Raw genomic sequence first — 20,563 nt, 5'->3', positions numbered from 1 at the left:
GAAACTTTTGTACGTTAGAAACAGCATTGATTGCATGTCACTTGTACATGGTAGGAAGGTCGTTGTGGATTTCATTATCAGCCAAAACTTGCTTTCGAGATTGTGTTGTTCGAGCCCCGGTCCGAACAATTCCCACGCCTATTTGTCTAGCTGAAGTCTGGCGAAGTGATTTGGATGGAAACGTTAGGTTTCATGCAAGAACTGATTGAACCAGTTGACTGCCACCGACTTTCCTCGTGTCATAGCCTCTCGCTCTCCAGTCTTCTCTGGGTCTCCTCTAGTCAAGCAAGAATGCTCAACTCCGGGGAAATGATGATACTCAAATGGCACACCTTTCTTCATCACCGTCTCAAAACAGTGTGATTTCAATTCAGCAGTGAACACCGGATCAATCTCCGGTGCTAGAACCTGGACAGGAACCCCGACCTCATCAATATCCTTCTTGGTCAACCAAGTGGGATGCCCAGCCGTGATGCAGTCTACCAACGGAGGTTGATGCTCCTCCGCCCCAAGTCGGAAGACCGCCCACCCTCCAAAGCAGAATCCAACAGCGCCGACCTTTTTGTGTTTTTCGCGCAGTTTCCGTGCGAAATCAAAGATCTCGGGCTCTCGGATTTCGCGGGAATTATCCTTGGAGAAGCCCGCAAGGTCAATCTCTTCAAATCGACCCTGGCAGACTGGTTCGAAATCCACAATGAAGCCGTCGAAGAAGTCGGGCATGTAGACTGTAGCATTGGCTTCACGAGCGTAGTGGTCCGCAAGGAGGCGTGTGTTTGGGAACGTCCAGCCAAGAAGATCATGTATAAGCAAAACGGCCGCGTTGGGATTGTCGCCGGTGATGTAGACGTCTGTTCCGGCAAATTTGTCAGCTCGGCCAGTGGGCTTGCCATCCCACTCAAAGGCCTTCAAGCAACATGGAGCAATCTCCATTTTGAGGTTAAATAGAACAATCAAGCACAAGCAGCTCTGTAGTGGATTTGCTTCGAACAAGATGTTTAAGATTGGAAGGTGAGTAATGTGAGGTGTTTCCCGCGAATATAAAGAGTGTAGATAAGTCCGGCCTTTAGATAATCTCCGGCGCGATGTTGTCCAAATAGCTCGCTGTGATGCGAACCAGGGGTTTCAGTCAAGCAACAAATGCTATCCGAGAATGTCCGCGTCAGCCCGGGGCAACGAATATGCATAGGTGCGTCACGATGCTGACAAGGACTTTGTTTTAGTCCAATAAGGATCGTGCTTCATTTAGGCTATAACAATCCTGACCATTTTGACCAGAATCTTGTCAGTTTTCAGTTAATTCAGTATGCACAATACTGTAGGTTTGTCGAGGTGGATAGTCTGCAAACATTCGCAACCAGCCCATTGTAAGCAATATAGATGTTTTTCGGTCTTGTTTTGAAATAATTGCCCCTACGTTATACTGATCTGTATGCCGCGGAAACCCCTTGTGGAATTCGCCGGAATTCGCGAACCTGGAAACAGTTCCAATAGCCGCGCACTCACCCCACAGGTTAGCCTAGGCTACCCACGACTGACCGACGAGGCAGTCGACTAAATGCAGCCCTGGCCCTCTTGAACCCCGCCTCTTGCCATTTCGACGATTTTTAAATACTGCCAAATGTTGATTGGTAAGCTTGGAGAAATTCCCACACCCAAACTCCCATGATATCAGCTGACTCTTGAAATATTTCTTTCTACCATGCTAAAGCGCTTCAGGTGATGGCGCGGCATTTAGTATTTGGTTTGATTCCAGTTAAAAGGGCTCTTGAAATTTGACGCAAAGGCGTATACCAACTCTGGTTCCCGCTTGCCATCACCTGCATGCTCCCATGCTTTGAGGTAAACTGAGTCTACAGCTTGGAAATTGTCAGGGCACGGTTTCTAAGTAACATAAGGCTCTTCTGGACATCTTGTTCCAGAATGTAAGTAAAGACAAGCACCTGGCAACATAATCTGCCCAGTACTTGCGACGTACTGCTTGCCGAGTTAATTACGAGCCAAACCTGAATTCTTGTGAATGTGAATCTTGGCCTACGAACAGTTTATAAGTGAATAAGAGGTCGTTGGATCAGCTATAGTACTCAATGCCAGTCCATGATAACCCCGGGCTGTGGCAAACCATGAAGCAAGAAAAACAATGCGTTACTTGGAACATACTCCGCATAATGTCACAGCGATCGAGTAAACACTCTTCATCTGATGAACAGTCACCTGTTTTTATATCATTTATTTATTTATTCAATCAAGCATTGGTGTATTTTACACCTGGGATATACCATGTGAGCGTTTGGTACCGCTGAATCGCACCTGTTTTCAGTGGCTGCGGTTAGCCCACGTCCGGTCGAACACATTAAGTGATCGTTGAGCTATAAATCAATTAGTCCACCGGTAGTCACAGAGACAGGAATGAGGAGTATGCGAACCTGTCGGGACTACGTCTAAAGCCTTGATAGAAACCTTTTCAGGTTGGTTCAGCATATAAACAGCGGCCTGAGCTACGTCTTCTGAAACAAGCGGGCTAGACATGGTTAGTCGACGGACTAGAGACTTTAAGAATGCGTTATACCCACTCATAGCCTTCCACGAAGGAGTCGTACTGGTCCTTGTCAAAGCCCACACGCTGGGTATGAAAGTGAGTCGCGACAACACCCGGCCTCAACGCCAGCACCTTGATATCTGTCTCGACCAATTCATTGCGCAGAGAGTTGGTGAACCCTTCCTGGAAGGCCTTGCTTGCGTGGTATACGGCCTCGCCTGGGAATGGCGGGGCTTCCAACGCAGTGGTGGAGGTGATGTTCAGGATTGTCCCCTTTCCCGGCTTTTGGGTCAACATGGACCTGTTGAGCACTGAGTGCGTCACGAACATTGTGCCGTTGACGTTCGTGTTAGACATGGTTACAACGTCTTCAATCTTAAGTTCCGGGAACCGCGCAGGGGCTCCGAGAGCAAGACCAGCCTGAAGATCAAACCTCGTCAGCCATTGCTGTTCTCGCTCCAGAAACTTTCGAATTGCAAATCCGACGGATAGAATGAGCACCACCTACGTTGTTGATGAGAATATCAATGTTGCCGATTTCCTCGACAGCTGAAGCAATGGCCTTGTCCACCTGGTCGAAATTACCAATGTCGGCTGGACGGTAGATGACCTTGACATCTGGGTATGTGGCCAGCAGCTTCTTGGCCACTGCGCTCAGTTTATCCTGGGAAATATGTCAGTTTCGAGGCGAATTGAGTAAAGCCTCCACCGTGCGGGTTGGCTTACCTCCGACCGAGACAAAAGCACCAGGTTTGCCCCTTCACTGGCTAAAGAGTTGGCGATCGCCTCGCCAATCCCCATAGAGGCGCCAGTCTGGAGATTGTCAGAAGTGAGTAGATTTATTTCGGTGTTTTATTGAGAACAAACCAGAAGGACATTCTTTCCTTGGAGACCCATTTTCTGTCGAAAATTTGTTGTTTCAGCCTTGTTCGGTGGAATACGGTTGTATCGTGAATGAGTGATCGGTTGATAAAGGAAGTTAACCTAAATTTTTCAGAACCATGTTTCAAGGAGCACAGAGGCCATTATATTTAAGCCACTGTCGTGTGTGATGCCTATGCTAGATGAAGATCTAGCCACTTTGATTACAAATGTCTCCTACGTCACTGCCTCATAATTGCCAGAGCTCTACATACTGACCCCGCTCGGAGAGGGGGAAGATTACACTAAACACGTACAGTATAGCTTGATCTATCCACAATAGCAACAGTCTGACCGTTTCCCGTGTTAAAATGTTGCTTGTTCTACATTTTAGCTTATAAATGTAACATTCCGCGTTGCAGGGTTTGTCGGCGGAAACTGCGTTGATTGGACTGTACCATATCGCACACATGTGGACACTAAAAGTGGTGCATGCGTGTCCTGCGTATTGTACACTATACCCAGTTTCGATTGCATACAATAATAGTAGTGTAGTCTCGCCGGTTGAGTCATTGCTTTGGTTAACCTACCCACGTTTCAACTCAAATGCGGGTCGTTGCCAATTTGATCAGAGTTTTGCGGCACAACACTCTGGGAATACTTCTAGCAGCGCTGTTGAAGAGCAGTTCATACCGTACAGTAATAGAAAATAACACCTCTTAAATCTGTGTAAATATTCAAGTTCAACCAAGCGATTAACCGTGATCTTTTGTGCTGGGTCAGATTGCGCGAGTTGTTAACCGACAGACTCAATTCAACCACGGATGTACCTGGCGTGCTCGCCCGCACCCTGTAGAGCCTGCCAAATCTAATCCAGATTTCGAACTTGGAAGTTTTTTCTCTATCATCACACGCTGTGTGATTCAAATTGTAATGATACGCAAGAATATTCCGCTTAGTCGGTTACGGCAAGCTCAAAGGCTCCCATTTGCTAGAAGCAATATGTCTGCTGAAATTGCCAAGCATTCCCATGTCCAGATAACCATTGCCGAGACCTATGGACTCCTTCATTCGCTACGTCGTTATACAGCTCTGGCGATGAGAGAGACATGAAATTCCTCATTTCCTTGTTGGTCTGCTACCTACAACAGTGTCCGGAACAATCACCGCTTACTTGGCCACTGAGGAGGACGACATTGACATCGCCAACGGCGATGAAGTAGCACAGGGATGATCTGCAATCGACCAATAGGCGGAGCAGGTCCTAGCTTTCACGTCATACGAGGCGTCACTGCAGCTGGTAGCCCTAGAGCTTAATTACGAGGCGGGCGTCCCCGTCCGTACCTGAACAACACCCCACGCAGTGGGGATGTCTCATAGCGAACTTGTTACCACCATGTCTAGACCGTTACGAAGGCATACACAGAACGCATTGTGCGAACACGGTGGGCTCGATGACTGGGATTCAAGATGCCTACTCTTTTGAAGCTTTGGATTGAGACAGAAGGGAGGAAATGATAAACCGGGTCAAAGGACCATCGAAGCTCGCCGAACGTATTGTTATTGAGTGAACTATTCAAACCTGCGCTCAGCATTTACGACTCAACCCAGTCACCAATGCCTGATCAGTCGTTCGGGTATAGTTTCGGCAGCCCTCGCTAGTATCCTCACGGATGTGGTTGCCGCCCCGTGAAGTTGTAGTCTGGGGAAAACTGCTGGGTTATGCACAGGGATGTCATCTTTAAAAAAGGTGGCTGCAAGGTCATCCGATCCGGTCTGCAGGTACGGATACTCCATTCAAGAACGAACAGTCAGGGGTTGTTTATTTTTTTATTTTTTTCTTCTCCTTTTTTAACCACTGCGTCTGCAAATGCCAAGGGAGAGCGAAAAAGGCACTCCCAAAAGCCGCTCCCCAATTCCGGGCATGTCCCCGCTAGCGCACGCCCCGCCCTCGACGGCATTTAACTCGGGAAAAGCATTGTCCCCCAGCGTGTAGCTGCAACCCCCTAGCCGAGGCTTTCCGTAGGGACCCGGGAGAGTGGGGGAGGAGGAAGGACTCGGACGAAGAGAGTCGCAGATTTTCGAACTTTACCCCAAATGCTCCGATTTCAAGACAAAGACGCCGCTTGGAATTAAGAATCATTGCGAATCAGGGCTGGTGGGATCCGGAGAATCGCATGGCGTAGACGTTGAAGTCGCTTGAATTTGGCCTGCTTGGTTAGTTTCTCTCACTTTAGATGGCATGGCTCAAAGTGCCCTGTGAATTGGGGTCGGGACGCCTGCGCGCGGGGTTGCGCCAATCACGAAAAAGTACCGTCATCTTCTGCCGAATCAACTTGAAAGGATATCAATTTCTAATTCGTGCGGAGAAAACTGGGCCTTTTGCGGACCAGAGTGCACACTGACGCCATCTCGCTGCGCCTATGGAGGGGGTGGGGGATACACGAAGAGGAAAAAAAGAACTCCGGAGTTCGGAGTGCGTGAGAGAGAGAGAGAGAGCGCTCATGCAGTGCCCCCCCAAAAAAACAAATTATCCAACCGTGTCTGTTTGTGTATACACGCTTCGTCGCCCTTTAATGACATGCTGCTGCTTTTTGACTCAAAACTTCTCCTGGTTCGCGTTCTCCATCAGCATCTTGGAGTCCGGCTTGTACTTCTTGTTGACCAGGCGGACGTTGTACTCGACGTCGAGGGTGGCGCCGTTGGGCTCGTTCTCGACGGGCTTGAAGTCCAGGACCAGATCGGGCTTGACGGCGCAGGCCGTGTCGGTCTCGAGGTAGGGGTCGTCGTTGGGGTAGAGCTGGGCCGTGACGCCGACAAAGTCGGGATGCGTGACCATGATGTGGATGTGGGCGGGGCGGTACGGGTGGCGGCCCATGAGTCTGAGCAGCTCGGCCGAGGGGCCGGAAGTGTCGATGGCGTACTCGGTGGGCTTCAGGCAGTAGAACCAGAACTTTCCGTCCTCGTCCGTCTTGAACTTGCCGCGGAGGTTGTGGCGCGTCTGGTTCTCCAGGTCGAAGACATCGTACTTGCCGTTGGTGCTAGCCTGCCACATGTCGAAGACGGCGCCGGGGATGCCCTTGCCGGTATCGACATCCTTGATGACACCGTGGAAGAATGTGAGCTGGCCGTCCTTGGGCATGTTCTGGACGACGCTGGCGCCGAGGTCGCGGAATGGTGTTTCGGGGGACCAGAAAGGGCCCAGGATGGCCGAGGATGTGGGGGCCTTGCCATCGTCGGTGGTGATCGTGTGGTTGATTTCGTCGACGAGACTGCACGGCGACTTTGTTAGCCAATGGCCGGACGTTTTGGATCATGGTGAAGGATGCATGCGGCAGAGCCCGCGCGGGGTAATGATTGTCGGGGTGTGTGCGTGTGTGTGTGTGTCTGTGGGCGCGCTAGGGATGTACTCACGACTCAATGCCCAGAATGTCGCACACTCTCCACGCCTCGTTTCTGTTCTTCTGGTAGGCCTGGCCGATGGAGTTGATGTAGTTGACGCCAAGAACCCACTCCTCTTGTGTGAGCTCGACGTCTCTGCAGAAGTCGTGCAGGTGCTTGATCAGAGAGCCGAGGACCACTCTGTGTCTGGGCTTCGTCTCGGGGCTCATGAGGTTGATGACATGTTGTGTGAAGTTGGGGTCGAATTTGCTGGACTTGCCGTTGACACCGTTGGTGCCATTGGTGCCGTTCGTTCCGTTCGTCGCCATTGTGATGTTGTGGATGATGGAGGGGGTTTCTGGTCAGGGTATCGAGGGGGTTGGACAGGAGCACGCTTCAATGGAGATGAAGACTAAGTGTGTGTGAGAGAGAGAGAGCACTTGTGGATGAAGAGTTCAATTGCAACTACGTCGGGGACGAACAGCAGGACGCCGATGTTAAGTATGAATTTGGAGCCCCGGATTTAGGAGCAGTGGCCACGAATAGCGGGCATGAATCGTATGACACTCGCTCGTGGACGGCAACAAAGTGCGGCATCGAGGACGGCATCGAGAACGGCAACGAGGTGCGGCAACAGAATTCGGCAATTTGACTAGGGGTCTAGCTCTTGGGGTAAACTTTCGCGCCTCGTGCTTTGCGCCACTGCCCCGCGGTGCACCACCCCCACCATCTTTTGGTGGCTTCCAGGAGAAACAAAGACCCGGAAGCACGAGAGCAATAATGGGTGTGGGTAAGTGTAATTCCCATGCCTGGGAGCCGAAATGCGGGGGATGATGCGGGGGGGGGACTCTAAGGGGGGAACATGGCGCGCGCCCTTGGTTGCCCGCCGCCGTGAATGGCCGGATGCTAGGAAAATACGGAGTGGGGGCCGGCCAATGCCAGATGGCTGGGATGGTGCTCACCCGTCGCTGACGGATCCATTCTTCGTGATTGGCATGCACCCTTCAGGCGGCGTCGGTTTTGGATTCTGCCGGGCCCCTCTGCCCTTGATTGCATCGTTCGATGTTTCGATATTTCGCGCTTCAAATCGGACGGTCGCGGGAGCGCGGCGCGGGTGATGGAATGCCATAGTACGGCGCGCAGTGTGAGCTGTCGTGGCGTGGCCAGATGCTGAGTCAGACAGAGGACATGGAAACTGTTGCGGCAGTAGGGGGCAACCCTGGAGAACACCTTGAGGCCCAGGCCATGGTCGGAAAACTTGTCAAAAGATTTCTCTCGTCTGGTTCTGGTTGCCGAAAAGAGTGTGTCTACAAAACCAAAGTAATGCCTGAGTCAAATCGGACAGCTTTCCTTTTCCTTTGTCTCAATGTTGCCTTGCTGGCGCAGGCCCACGGGGTGCCTTTGAAATTCCGCTTACCCCGGTACCTGGTCTACTCAGACCCCCCTCCCCCTGACTTGAAGCCTATTTCTGCAGTGACATCACAGCATGCACATCACACCGAATAAGACAAGCTGAAATCTGTACCAGACAACACACAGTGCTATTGTAGCATTGGATGCCGTATCAGACAGTTACACCTTTACAGGGCTCCAATGGTACATGAGAAAGACAAGACAACAACAGGCGCCGTCATCTTTCTCACCAGAGACTCCTGACTTTCTCCTTTTGTCAGAACCGCCCTATCGTATTTTCCACCTTCTTCCCTTGTCTTTCAATCTTCTTTTTTTTTTCTCTTCTCGCGAGAAAAGAACCTTTCTATTCTCTCAATTAGTCAAGTATGCTTCACAAAGTGATATTCGGTGTCCGAAGCCGACACAAGGGTGCCACAAAACTCTACCATCCAAGAGCTCGTCACCCTCTGGTTCCACTAGGCTACGTGAGGTGTTAAAAAAAAAAAAAAAAAGGAATGCATTATTCTTTGAAAATATTCCATCGAGACAGACTATGGGCACAGCAAACAACGGATTTTTTATTTTGTTTTATTTATTTTTTGGTTGAAGAAAGGTGAGATCCGTTAGGCAAAAGAAAACTTGATGTTCCGGCTCAGACAGGTCTGAAAGCTCCATTAAGAACTTTGCAGCCGAGACGCAAAAGTGCTGCAGAGTCACGAAGAAGTCATATCGATGCCCAGCACAGAGCGTGATGAAACTTGGAGCAAAGTCTAGCGGCTTCCCAAGGCAAGCCAATACCGTCCCCCTATGAAGCCTTCTACTTCGCATTCAAAAGCTTCATCATGGCCGAATGGAACGGCTGGTTCGCAGCTTGGGGTCCCACCAGATCCAACATCCGGAGATGGAAAACATATCAACAAGCATGTCGGCTCTGATATTGAAAGTCAAGCCCAGGACCACAGCGGGCTGGACACCTGAGCGGCCTCACAAGATTGGGTTCATGCGCCTTCCTTCCGAGACACGACACAAAATTTACGAATTTGCCCTCGTCGAGCCCGCGCGTTGGGAGAAGAAGCACGAACTCTGCTGTTTTGTCAGAACACACAAGGCCACCGACGCTGACCCGCCGCCGTTCATGCTCATGAATGTCGAGATTTTCAACGACCCTGTCCGCATAGTCACCAAGTGCCTTTGCAACTGTGGCAAGCGGAAATGCCTCGGACTGCTTGCGGCAAATCGGCTTATCCACGACGAGGCAGCGCCTCTGTTTTGGTCCTGCAACGCCTTCTGCTTTTTGAGTTGGCCTGAAGTGGTTACAGTGCTCAGGTACATGCTTCGCCCAAAGTACCGTGGCATGGTACGGGAGCTCAGCCTCATGAGCCCATGTGTTTTTGCTTTCTCCGACCATGTTGTCATCAAGCATGACTACGAATACGATATATCCGCATTCTGGGACGTGATTGCAGAATGCAGTGGACTTGCGAAGCTTCAAATACCCGGTTCCGTGGCCGGCCTAAACTACTGGATCGTTCAAAGCGCCGTGTCGATGCTGCCCAATGTCAGCATTGAATTCGTTGTCTTCGTCGCATTCTGCAAATTTGAACGGGAGCTTGGCTTCAACGGCCCCTGGGTGGCTGACCGGGAGCATCTTCCAGAGCATCACGCCACTGTCTACGCCAAGGTTGTCATACCCATCGACCATGTCGCTCACCTAAAGAAGCATCCCATTGAGAATATATGGAGTGAGGAAGGACTCAAATCAGTCCGGCTCGGATATGATGTCGAAGATCACCTCAAGCTTGACTTTTTCGGCATGGACGACTCGGATATGGGAAACGGGATGGACTCTTACCATATCCCGGACGGCCTTGACGAGGACCACACCCGGTGCACGCTCGTTTTGGATGATGGGCGAAGCGTCAATGTGGAGTTCTACGGTCTGCCCGTGAGCAGGAAAACAGCGCTGCTCGCCGCGAGTGCCAAGCGGGCCGAGGACGAGAAGCAGAGGGCCATAAACGGCTTGACTGTAGCCCAGAATGAGGCAAGCAAAAGGTCTCGCCAATACAAAAGGGTCATCAGGAGGGAGAATCAATCACGAAAGGCCGCGGCTTCTTCGAGAACTCACAGATACGATGTCGCTGACCCGGGCTATGCTGGAACTTGGCCCAGTTTTGAGGAAAGGCGGAAGAAGCGCGAGAGGGCAGTTGCAAAGTTGCAAAAGAAGTCCGAGGAGGAGAATAAGAAGACACGAAAGATGGAGAGAAAGCGGGTTAGGCCTGGAGTCAAGAAAGCAGACAGCCACAACCTTCTATTGTGACGTCCAACAAGGTATGGAAACTTGCTTCGTGCAACATGATTAGGCAAGACGGGCTTTGCGCATGGAATGTGCAGAGGGTGGTAGTTTTTTTCAATTTCTTGCGCACCAACTCAGTCGTCTATCTCATATTGTGTGTGCCGATTGGCGAGAACCACATATTGGAAGAATGAAACGTGGAGTTGATGATAGGAAGGACAACTTCATTTTAATTGTTCGTACATGTAATATTGGAAGGAGTGGTCTTTTTCTCATCTTCCTGCCGCGTTGGCCTACTTCCGGGGCGGGCCTACCATTGCTCAACACAACGATATACCTTCCAAAAGCAAAATGCAATCCCGTTCTGCTTTCCTGACGTACCTGCCATTTCCTGTGAACAATATCCCGGCTTACAGGTGCAACACCCCTTGGTGGGAAATGCAGTGTGCTGATTTCTGTTGCCCCTCGATCATCTCCTCGTCCACAATAACTATCAACATTCCCACGCATCAAGCACCCCGATTTAAATATACACCCACATCATACCATCCCATCATTGCCGCATTTGAAGCTACCGAAGGTTTCTTACAGTGTCAGTTATGTGCAATGGCCAAAAACCTCCGCCTCCGCCTTCGCCCGCACCCGGACACACACGACGTTGTCGTGGATCAAGACGGGAACACTTGGCCGCGGCTTTATCTCCCTCCCCGGACCCATATTCCTGTCGTTTATTCGGTGGGTTCGTATGCAATGCCGACTTTCAGACTCCAAGACGTTGTTATGCGATGCGGGGGGCTCACATACCTTCGTCGAAAGTGCGCCGACTTCGATTGCCAGACGGACCTCGACGCTCCTGACAGAACCACCCTCGTCTTTCGCGTCGCATCATCGCTTCATCCTCGCGGTGTGTTTCCTCCTGGGATACGCGTTGACCGACAAGGAACGTGGGGATTTTACGTCGCTCGAGACTCGCGTTTCAATGGCGAAGGTCAGGTCAGACCGGACCTCTGTCCCACCAACGAGTACGTTGTCGAGCTCGAGGGGATAATACGAGCCATTCGCAGGATCGAGTGGATTGTTCCTAGGCTCCTCCTACAAGGAGTTCACGGCCCCACACTACGGATCATCATCGGAACATCTTGCAAGCAACTCATTGACGACGTCGTATTCAACGTTTGGCAATGGGAGCATCTAGCTGATGAGGACTCTACACTCCCCGTTGGTTACAATCAGGTGATGACCATCCATCGCATACTCGAGGGTCTGTTCGACCACCTCAACCCTCGGCCCATATTGCAGTTTGCGTACGTGTCCCACGCGGCTGTTCGGTCGGCCTACGATCTTGCGCTCGATGCGCGTCGTCCAAGAAACCCTTCGCATGCTCCGACTATTCGTCAGGCCCTCCAGCAAACTCGTGTACTTTTGAATATGTCACCACAGGAGGAAGCCGAGGCAAAACAAAGGGATCGCTCCGCTCTGTACGCCACAGAAATGCAGAATACACGCTTGGAATGGGGCCAGATTTTCGACCTCTGTTGGTCCATTACCAACATGGGCCAGCCACCTCCTCTTCAACTGGAACCTAGTGGAATGACGATAAAGGCCAGGCACATGAGACAAGCATAAGAGAGCGACCTGAGAAGGTTGCTCTCGGTGGCAAATAAGGCAGACTGCACAGCAAGAGATAAACAAACAGAGGGAGGGGCACTGGAGGATGAAGACCTGGAGATTACATATATGAGGGAAAAGGAGAGGAGAGACAAGTAATATCCAAGAGCAAAAGGCAAGAGGGGTATTAGAAACTAAGACTGAGGGAGAGGGTGAACGAGGGAAACGAGGATGACAGGTTTGCAGTCCGAGTTTGTAGGTTAGCAGTAAGGCTTTAGCATTACGACCGAGGATAATCGAAAGCCTATCCTAATAATGCCTATACGTTGTAGGATGAAACGTGCTGATGACTACAAGTTTAATACAACCATACATGAAGATTCAGGCAACCATATCCCTTTGACGACCACAACACACCTTTTAGCGCGAAATTGGCTGGCTCGGGCGTAACGGATTTATGGTATTATATCCGTACTAGCGGTTAGCTAAGAGGCGTAGTTGTGGTCGTCAGTAGGGAGGTGATGCGGGGCTCAAAGTAGACATACAAGCTGGCTCTCGGTTTGGCCGTTTTCAGGCCGCCTCCTGAACCCGAATGCGAGCGAACAGCATTGAGGCGGGCGCGCCCACGGTGAAGTCACCCCGCGAACACTTTGGGGCAACCTGGGCCAGTCCGTGTGTTTCTCCGCTTTTTAGGGACTTTGGTGTTCGGTTTGTGAAAGATGGTGGCGGCCATGACTCGTTCTCATCTCTTGCGCGGGAGCGATTGGCGTGCGACCCACGCATCGGACGTTGTGACGAACGTTGGAAGTATAAGTAAACCACACCTCCAGCACAAGGTGTGCCGAGGATGGAATCTCGTTTGCCAAAGCTATCAACATTGTTTAGTAATTTTCTTGTACCAAGCCTATAGAAGAATTTCAAAATCACTAGCATCAAACACATCAAATATGAAGGTGGCAATCGTCGGCGGAACCGGAGAGACGGGTACCTCCATCGTAAATGGGCTGCTCGCAGCAACTGAGCCAAAATATGTGAGACTCGTTCACCGGAACTCGTGCAAATGGCACCGGGAGACGCGGAACTGACAAGGAGCTCGAAAGGAAATCACAGCTCTCATCCGACCAAGCTCGCTCCAGAAGCCAGAGGTGCAGGATTTGGAAAAGAGGGGCGTCAAAATCGCCACGGTCGATCTCAGCGGTCCTGAGGACGACATCGCAAAACAGCTCGAAGGAATCGATGTGGCTATCTCGGCCATTGACGCTGCGAAGCTGCTGGACCAGATCCCCCTTGCGAATGCCGCCAAGAAGGCCGGGGTGAAGCGATTTGTGCCGTGCTTCTTCGGCACGGTGATGCCGGCCAGGGGGATGTTGTGGTTCCGCGATCAGGTTAGCCTTTGGCGGCCCATTTATCGATTCGCAGACCGGGACGCCTGAAGGAGCTGACTATTGCGATGCAGAAAGAAGATGTACTCAACCACATCCAGACACTATACTTGCCGTACACCATTATCGATGTCGGCTGGTGGTACCAGATCAGCTTGCCGCGTCTGCCGTCGGGCCGCGTCGACAACGTTTCAAGCCCGTTCGATAACTGGATTGCGGGGGATGGAACAGTGCTTTCCGGCATGACCGATCTGAGAGATATCGGCAAATACGTCGCGCGCATCGTCGCAGACCCTCGCACCTTGAACCAAAAGGTCTTTGCGTACACCGAACTTCTGTCCCAAAACAGTGTCTACGAATTGATCGAGAAACTGAGCGGGGAGAAGATCGAGAGGAAATATGTAAGCGGTTCACCAACACCCCCAAGCAAAGAAGTCTTTCGAATATTCAGGTGGCTAAATTCGAAATCTACAGCTGTCGGGGGAGGATATCGAGACCGAGATAGCCAAGGCCAAGGACGACACTACCAACCCGCACAGGATGTCTGTGCTGCAGTACCGCAAGTCGTGGGGCCTCCGAGGAGACAACACCCCCGAGTATGCGCGCTATCTTGGTTATCAGATCGGCAAGGATCTGTATCCAGACTTTACAGCGAACTCGTTCCAGTCCTTCTGCGAAGAAGCATTGGAGGGCAAGTTGACGCCAATCTATCAGAAAAAGAGAAGGGAGGCTATTGCTGCTGCTGGGCAAAAGTCTGCGGAGAACTAGAACTGTAGTTCAAAGTAATGATCTCACAGCACGCTCAGGCTCACTATTAGGCCACGTAGAGGGATCTATAGTCATGACACCCGCCATTTACAAACAACTGAAAGGCCCCTTCACGTGTTTCAGCACCAACCCAAGTTCAAAAATGTTACGTACTGTTACAACAAATGTGTCCTTAGTATCTTATTAGGCTTGATCTAGATCAAGATTACATTCAGTGGTAGATTGAGAAGAAGAAGAAGAAGAAGAAGAAGAAGAAGAAGAAGCCGATACTTTCATTCTCATTTCAGAATATTGGTCCCATCAAAACAGCAACACGCATGGAACAGGCATCTTATAAGAAGACCCCTGAAGCTGGATTATATCTAGCGAGGCGCAAGTCCGGAACTACGTCTACCACTTGGCCAGCCCGGAAATAATGCACGATGTTTTATATCCAAGGGGCTTATATTCACTGAGCAAAGACTTTTTTGCATCCTACCCAACAATTGACCTCAATTTAGTTTAAAATTCGATCTCCGTAAGCCACACTTTCCCATTGGCAGATGAAGCCATTTGATGGACGCCACATGCTGGGGCCTTCTGCACTTGCAAGGTTAGTTACCACATGAAGTGTATATTATCATGAAGAATCGGAGACGTATGAAATACGTAGGCGTACTATACCATACAAATCTAAACTCACTATTTATAAGCAACTGGATAGCTCATTTATATTGAAAGGATTTAACAGTATGCCCAAGTTGAAAAGTCGTTAGTCTTGTGAGAATGCCCCATTAACTCTGGCTCATTGCGTTGGTTTAAAAGTTACGTACAGTCTTAACAAACTGTAGTCTAACGTCCTGTTAGACTAAACTAGATCACAACCACAGCCAGTAGCGACAAGATTTACCCTCTGTAGTGCGTTGACTAATGAACCAACGGCAACTCGTGCGGCTGAACGTCTCGCCTCCGGCAGCAGGCTTAAAACTCGTTTCGAGAGGATTGCGGTTTTATCTGGCGCGCCAAGACTCCCCCGGCCAACTTCATTTGACAAGACACCATGTCCATGCCACGCAGTGGAGTTCGCTAGCAGACAGAACCACAAAATACGCATGGCCGCCGGCGAAATGATTAGCAAAGAGGGCATCAAGGTTCTCTTTAGAAGCGCTGAACGCACTGTCTCTCGCTAAAAATTTGAAGGGCAATCTAGTTTAGTAACACCAGTTAGGCTAGGCGTCGATTGCTGCGATTCAAGGCCCCCCGCGAGCTCCAATCAACAATGCTCAGTTGTAATCAATCCCACCAGCACGGGGATTTTCAAGGATAACCCCGCATACGATGTGAGTTTTTGCCCGATATTTGTTTTGTCGAAAACGGTCCCGTCTGCTGCACCTTTGCGTCCTCTTGCGTCCTCTCCAGACTCCCGCAGACTTTGCCATCATGGATACCGCAAATCGTTCAGTCGGCGAAAGGATAAGAGGTAGTTGAGCCGTACCGCCGAACAAGGGCCCTTGGCTGACCGGGAGTTGTGTGCAGTCTTTTTCCTTGGCAATGAGGCAAAATCGAAAGAGGAGAAGCGACTTGTGCAGAAGATAGGTTTGTCACTGTTTGTCACTGTGCCCACTTTCTCTTCGACTGACGGCCTTTCCAGATTTCTTCATCTTGGTGCGCGACGGACGGCCGCATGCTCTAAGCTCCACTAACTGAACGTTGCAGACTTACTGTTGTCTAAGTTACTTCTTCAACTACTTGGGTGGGAACTCCGCAAAGTCCCTGGTGGTTACGCTTGCTGACAGGCTGCCTTCTCCTCCTTATAGACCGTGCAGCTTTTGCCAATGCTTATGTGAGTGGCCTTTATACCTGGCCGTGGAACAGACGCTAACGGCCTCCGCGTCAAGGTTGCTGGCCTGCGAGAGGCCTTGCACATGAAAGGTCATGACTACAACACAGTTTTGTCGGTGACCACTGCTGGGTAAGCCATGGGCTGATTACCACATCGCCCGCGTGCCCCTCTCTGACACGGGTCATAGAATGGTCGTCGGCCAAATTCCTCATGGAATCGTTATCGGTCTCCAAATAGTTCGGCCCAAAATATGGCTGCCCTCCATGGTTTTGGTTTGGGCATTCTTGACGGTACCTCAGCACACCAGAATACAGTTTGCTTCGGCCAGATAAGCTGACACTGCACAGATGGTTAGCGCGGCTGTCAAGACGACTGCTCAGCTTTGCGTCATCCGGTTTTTCCTCGGCTTGGTGGAGGCCAGCACGTATTCAGGGGCCATCTACATCATGGGATCGTGGTACAAACCTCAGGAAATCTCAAAGCGTACCGCCATTTTCACCGCCTCCGGCCAAGTCGGCACCATGTTCGCCGGCGTTATGATGGCTGCTATTTACAAAAGCCTCGGCGGGGTGGCTGGTCTCGGGGGTTGGCAGTGGGTTTTTGTGATTGGTATGGGATTCTCACTCTGGCATATCGTTGATTGTATGGAGGCACTGACACACCTCCAGACGGCATCATTACTCTCCCCATTGCCATCTTTGGGTTTTTCTTCTTCCCTGATATCCCTGAGAACACCAGGGCAAGTTACCTCAGCGAATCTGAGAAGAAACTAGCAGTTGGACGCTTGCCCCCGGTGACTAAAAGCGGACACGGCGTGAATCCCTTCACATTGTTGAAGCGTCTCGTGCTTATGCCAACCTTGTAAGTCATTTGTTGCTTTCATCGTTCTCCCTCGGTAACATGACTAACCAAATAATAGTTGGGTTTTGGTGTTGTGGTCTCCGATCTGTGCTACGCTCGAAGCCTGGGTCGTACAAGGCAACTACATCTTGTGGCTCAAGTACCACTCTGACCACTTCACGCAGAGCCAAATCAACACGTACCCTCTGGGAGTGCAAGCCGTCGGCATAGTAACAAACGTTCTCGCAGCCTGGCACATGGACGCCACCGGAACCCGCGTTCCCATGGTTGTGCTTGTGTGCCTCATACAAGTCCTGTGCGCCGCTATGCTTCTTGTTCCCACGCTGCCCTTCGCCGGCACGATGTTTGCCTTCTACCTCTCTGGCTCCTCATACATGGTCAACCCCTTGGTTTTCGGCTGGGCGAGCATCATTCTCCAGCGTAGCGGTGACGAGGCGATGCGCAGCGTAACCGTCTACGCCATGAACATTGGCGCCACGACTTTGTACACGTTCTGGGGCATAGTCTTCTACTCTGCCGAGGAAGCGCCGTATTGGAAGAAGGGCGCCATTGTCATGATTGTATGCTGCGTTATCGTACTGGCCTTCATGTGGCTTGTCATCAAGGTGGGTGGTATAACCCCTTCACCTCTTAGGACAGTGACGAGCTAACAAGTACAATTCCAGATTGATAGGGAGTCTCTGCAAAAGTATGGGCAAATGACTGTGCAAGACTTCGAGGCCTCAGCCGCAGCTGCAGAGACAAACAGCGAGACGCAGCCTGCTGGGAAAAGACCAGACCAGAACGAACAGCATAAGAACGCTGGCTCGGAGAGAGTTACTCCCATCTGAGGTTGCCTTTGGGGCTGTCTTTGACACAAAAAGTTCACCGCTACTTCCATGTACGCGAGCCTTCCAGAATTGGCTAGTTTTACGCCGGATGAATCATGATAATCAGGTGCTGTTATTTGCTTCGAACAGTATTCGGTTGCGACAGGAAAGCATACTAGAGCCCATCCAAATATATCAAAAGTTTTGACCCTTCGTCTCGTCTTGTGAGTTTTACAAATACAGTATGTTTCGTCAAAAGATAATTCTTCATGCTGGTGCTATATGGTGACTGATGACGTGAATGTTACCACACTATAATGCCATACATTGTGCTTGACATGTTTTCCTAGACTGCGGGAATGGACAGCCAAGGCAGCATTTCTCATTGTTTGCTTGTTGAGGGGGGTTTCTGGCGTTCACAAATCCCTACGTCTTCCTGCTTCTTCCGGTAAATACTTCTTGATATCACCAATGGCCGCAAAGGTATCACTTTGCGAATTAAAACTTTTGCCTCCAGTCTTTTCAATTCTTCAATTGCAAAGTTTTTGGTTGTTGGACACCCAGGTGACAAGGATGAAAAGATTGGGAAACACAGCACTGTTGTGCTCGCAAAGGGATATGACAACGACACTGAATCTTGAAGGATGTAAATCTGTGCAGCGGGTGTAGATTGAGATGAAAGGGGGACGAAAGGAGGTCATGCGGGCACTCTTCAGCCTGATGGTTTGGGGGTGCCGCACAATACATATGATATATGGCTTACTAAATGGGCTTAATTCATCCATCCCCTTGTGAAATACTTCGCAAGTATTCATAACATGACTTCCGGAACTAGCCCCCACAGCATGGACTAACGCATCACCATTTATCAAACTTCAGGTCGAGTTCGTAGAGGAGTCCATGGATAAGCTCTGCAAAGATAATTTCCGGTGCATTGAGCTGCGGCAGTCAGTCGAGGAATATTGTAAGAGCCCCCCTCATGACCATGACGAAGAGGCATTATTCAGTAAGAACCAGTCGTTATGGTGCTTCAGCATCAAAGTCTCGGGAAAGAAGAGGGCAGCTCAAATATCTTGTTGGGATTCCCCAGTACCTCGGGCTTGCACAGAGAGTACGATGTGACTGAAGAACTCAAGGTTACAGGAGGAGGAAATGAGATGAGAGGATAGAGCATGCTGCAACGCTCAGTCGATGAATAGAGTTAACCGTCTATATTTGCCTGATTGGTATGTATTCCCTTGAGAGATCTTGCAGCAAAATAGTTGAAAATATGAATATCGATGTGCTCGTAATACAGGGAGACACCGAGTGATATTTTGCACGTATGTTTTATGTGTTTATATATATATACAAATATATAAATACATATTATTGGCTATCTACTTGAAAAGGGAGCAAATGAAGATTTTTAAAATACCACTGGCTTTATGTTCTATATTTATATGCAATTGAGTTTGTAAAGTTGAATGTTCATGAGAAACCGGCTATGAAATATCTGATCTCATTTCAAATGAGGCATGTCTTGTTAAACACCGATCCTAACATCTGTTCCCAGTGGGACAGTTAGAACAAGCAAGAAAAGAAAAGCAGATACCAGGACGTTCCAAAACCGAATCCAAAAAGGACAAGGTTAATGTGGCTCTTCTGGTCGTCGCCGAAGTGAAGGAAAACCCCGAGTCCGGATTTATTCCCACTCTACCAATGGCCTCACACAAGAACCCAAGTGTCTCTCGAGAAAAAAAGGGCATATGAGCAATTATTTTGGCGATAAATAATTTCTCCTTCGAGCAACAGCCGAAATGCTATTGTCCCAGGCTATCCCAATCAGAGTGGCGTGCTCTTCACGACAAAAAGGTTTCTGACGAGGCTCCAGCCCTACATTCTCAGCCTCGCCGGGAAACAACCATCCGGCTTACCCCAGCGCGCTGGCCTCTCTCGGTTTCCTGACGCTTCATCATTATGAATAAATGACCAGCGTGTCAGCTGCCTTAAGCTGAACCGAGGCCTCCAGCGCGGAATGATAGACGCCTCTCACCCCCCCTCCCTCCCCTCCCGCGTCAGTTAAGTTACCCCCAACATCGGCAGAATACGGTTCTGATTTATCCAAGCCACCCACCCTCGTGCCGCATTGCCCCCAAAGCCCCTAGAGAACTTTCAAAAGCCAAAAAGACGAATACTGTGTAGAAAACAGTAATCAAAAACCCTGCCCGCCCAACTGGCCGGCACTGCTGGACCAATCCGAGGACGATCCCCCTCCCCCTCCCCCCAAAACGCGAGATAGACTTCAGCACCTGCCTCAGGTTCAGACGGGAGAGCGCAGGACGTTTCGTGGCCTGGACTGGCCCCCATCGGAGGAGAGGACGGGTCTCTCTCAGCTCAGGCCGGGTGGCGACATTTTTGGGGGTTCCCCTCCCCGCGGCATTAATGCGTTCTGGCTGGCTTGTCGGGAAGTCTATTGGCAGAGGGCGGGAGAGACAGGTAGAGGCTGCACAAGAGCCGAGCCGAGCAGCTTGCTTTTTTGTCGTTGCTGCTGCACAGGCCTCTTTCCCGTACTATGTATATCTAGGTGCACTCTACATGCGGCTCCGGGATAAAGGGGTATCCATCCCCCCTTGACGTCAATGAAGTCGAGTGTGTCCGTGAGGGCACAACGGGAAGTGGGATCCGCTTGGCCGGAGGCCTCAGCACGGGAGGCGATGTCCTCCCCCCTCCGGGACAGCGGGGTCATCCTCCGGACCGTTAGCTATTTCCAACGGGGCGCGCCTGTTGAGGTTCCCCCTTTCCTCAAACCCCGACGGGATGTAGGGAATTTCTCCAACCCCGACGGGACGGAGGGACGTTGGGAGCAGA

General features: G+C 50.5%; 6 protein-coding genes across 6 annotated transcripts; 3 read left to right on the top strand and 3 right to left on the bottom strand.

Annotated features, from left to right (window-relative positions):
- Window positions 1-183: 183 nt before the first annotated feature.
- Window positions 184-930, bottom strand: EsH8_II_000586 (putative endo-1,3-1,4-beta-D-glucanase; the record flags this gene model as incomplete). Its single annotated transcript, XM_083263884.1, has 1 exon — window positions 184-930. One exon carries the CDS (start codon window positions 928-930, stop codon window positions 184-186), a length of 747 nt encoding a protein of 248 aa, XP_083121206.1.
- A 1,630-nt stretch (window positions 931-2,560) lies between these two features.
- Window positions 2,561-3,337, bottom strand: EsH8_II_000585 (SDR family oxidoreductase; the record flags this gene model as incomplete). The annotated part of the gene is made up of 3 exons (XM_083263883.1): window positions 2,561-2,956; window positions 3,045-3,200; window positions 3,263-3,337. 3 exons carry the CDS (start codon window positions 3,335-3,337, stop codon window positions 2,561-2,563), a joined length of 627 nt encoding a protein of 208 aa, XP_083121205.1.
- Window positions 3,338-5,996: 2,659 nt separating this feature from the next.
- On the bottom strand, window positions 5,997-7,107 carry EsH8_II_000584 (Intradiol ring-cleavage dioxygenase; the record flags this gene model as incomplete). Its single annotated transcript, XM_083263882.1, has 2 exons — window positions 5,997-6,669; window positions 6,812-7,107. 2 exons carry the CDS (start codon window positions 7,105-7,107, stop codon window positions 5,997-5,999), a joined length of 969 nt encoding a protein of 322 aa, XP_083121204.1.
- A 1,985-nt stretch (window positions 7,108-9,092) lies between these two features.
- On the top strand, window positions 9,093-10,487 carry EsH8_II_000583 (uncharacterized protein; the record flags this gene model as incomplete). Its single annotated transcript, XM_083263881.1, has 1 exon — window positions 9,093-10,487. The coding sequence occupies one exon, from the start codon at window positions 9,093-9,095 to the stop codon at window positions 10,485-10,487; it is 1,395 nt and encodes a 464-aa protein (XP_083121203.1).
- Window positions 10,488-13,018: 2,531 nt separating this feature from the next.
- On the top strand, window positions 13,019-14,221 carry EsH8_II_000582 (aromatic alcohol reductase; the record flags this gene model as incomplete). Its single annotated transcript, XM_083263880.1, has 4 exons — window positions 13,019-13,102; window positions 13,172-13,456; window positions 13,528-13,854; window positions 13,928-14,221. 4 exons carry the CDS (start codon window positions 13,019-13,021, stop codon window positions 14,219-14,221), a joined length of 990 nt encoding a protein of 329 aa, XP_083121202.1.
- Window positions 14,222-15,640: 1,419 nt separating this feature from the next.
- Window positions 15,641-17,734, top strand: EsH8_II_000581 (major facilitator superfamily domain-containing protein; the record flags this gene model as incomplete). The annotated part of the gene is made up of 11 exons (XM_083263879.1): window positions 15,641-15,680; window positions 15,737-15,796; window positions 15,852-15,865; window positions 15,917-15,953; window positions 16,018-16,043; window positions 16,099-16,172; window positions 16,231-16,333; window positions 16,391-16,652; window positions 16,712-16,904; window positions 16,963-17,509; window positions 17,570-17,734. 11 exons carry the CDS (start codon window positions 15,641-15,643, stop codon window positions 17,732-17,734), a joined length of 1,521 nt encoding a protein of 506 aa, XP_083121201.1.
- Window positions 17,735-20,563: the final 2,829 nt, after the last annotated feature.

This window comes from Colletotrichum jinshuiense, chromosome 2 (assembly GCF_051148585.1).
Source record: "Colletotrichum jinshuiense chromosome 2, complete sequence".
In the NCBI taxonomy this organism is placed as follows: domain Eukaryota; kingdom Fungi; phylum Ascomycota; class Sordariomycetes; order Glomerellales; family Glomerellaceae; genus Colletotrichum; species Colletotrichum jinshuiense.
This window is presented reverse-complemented; position numbering and strand designations above follow the sequence as displayed.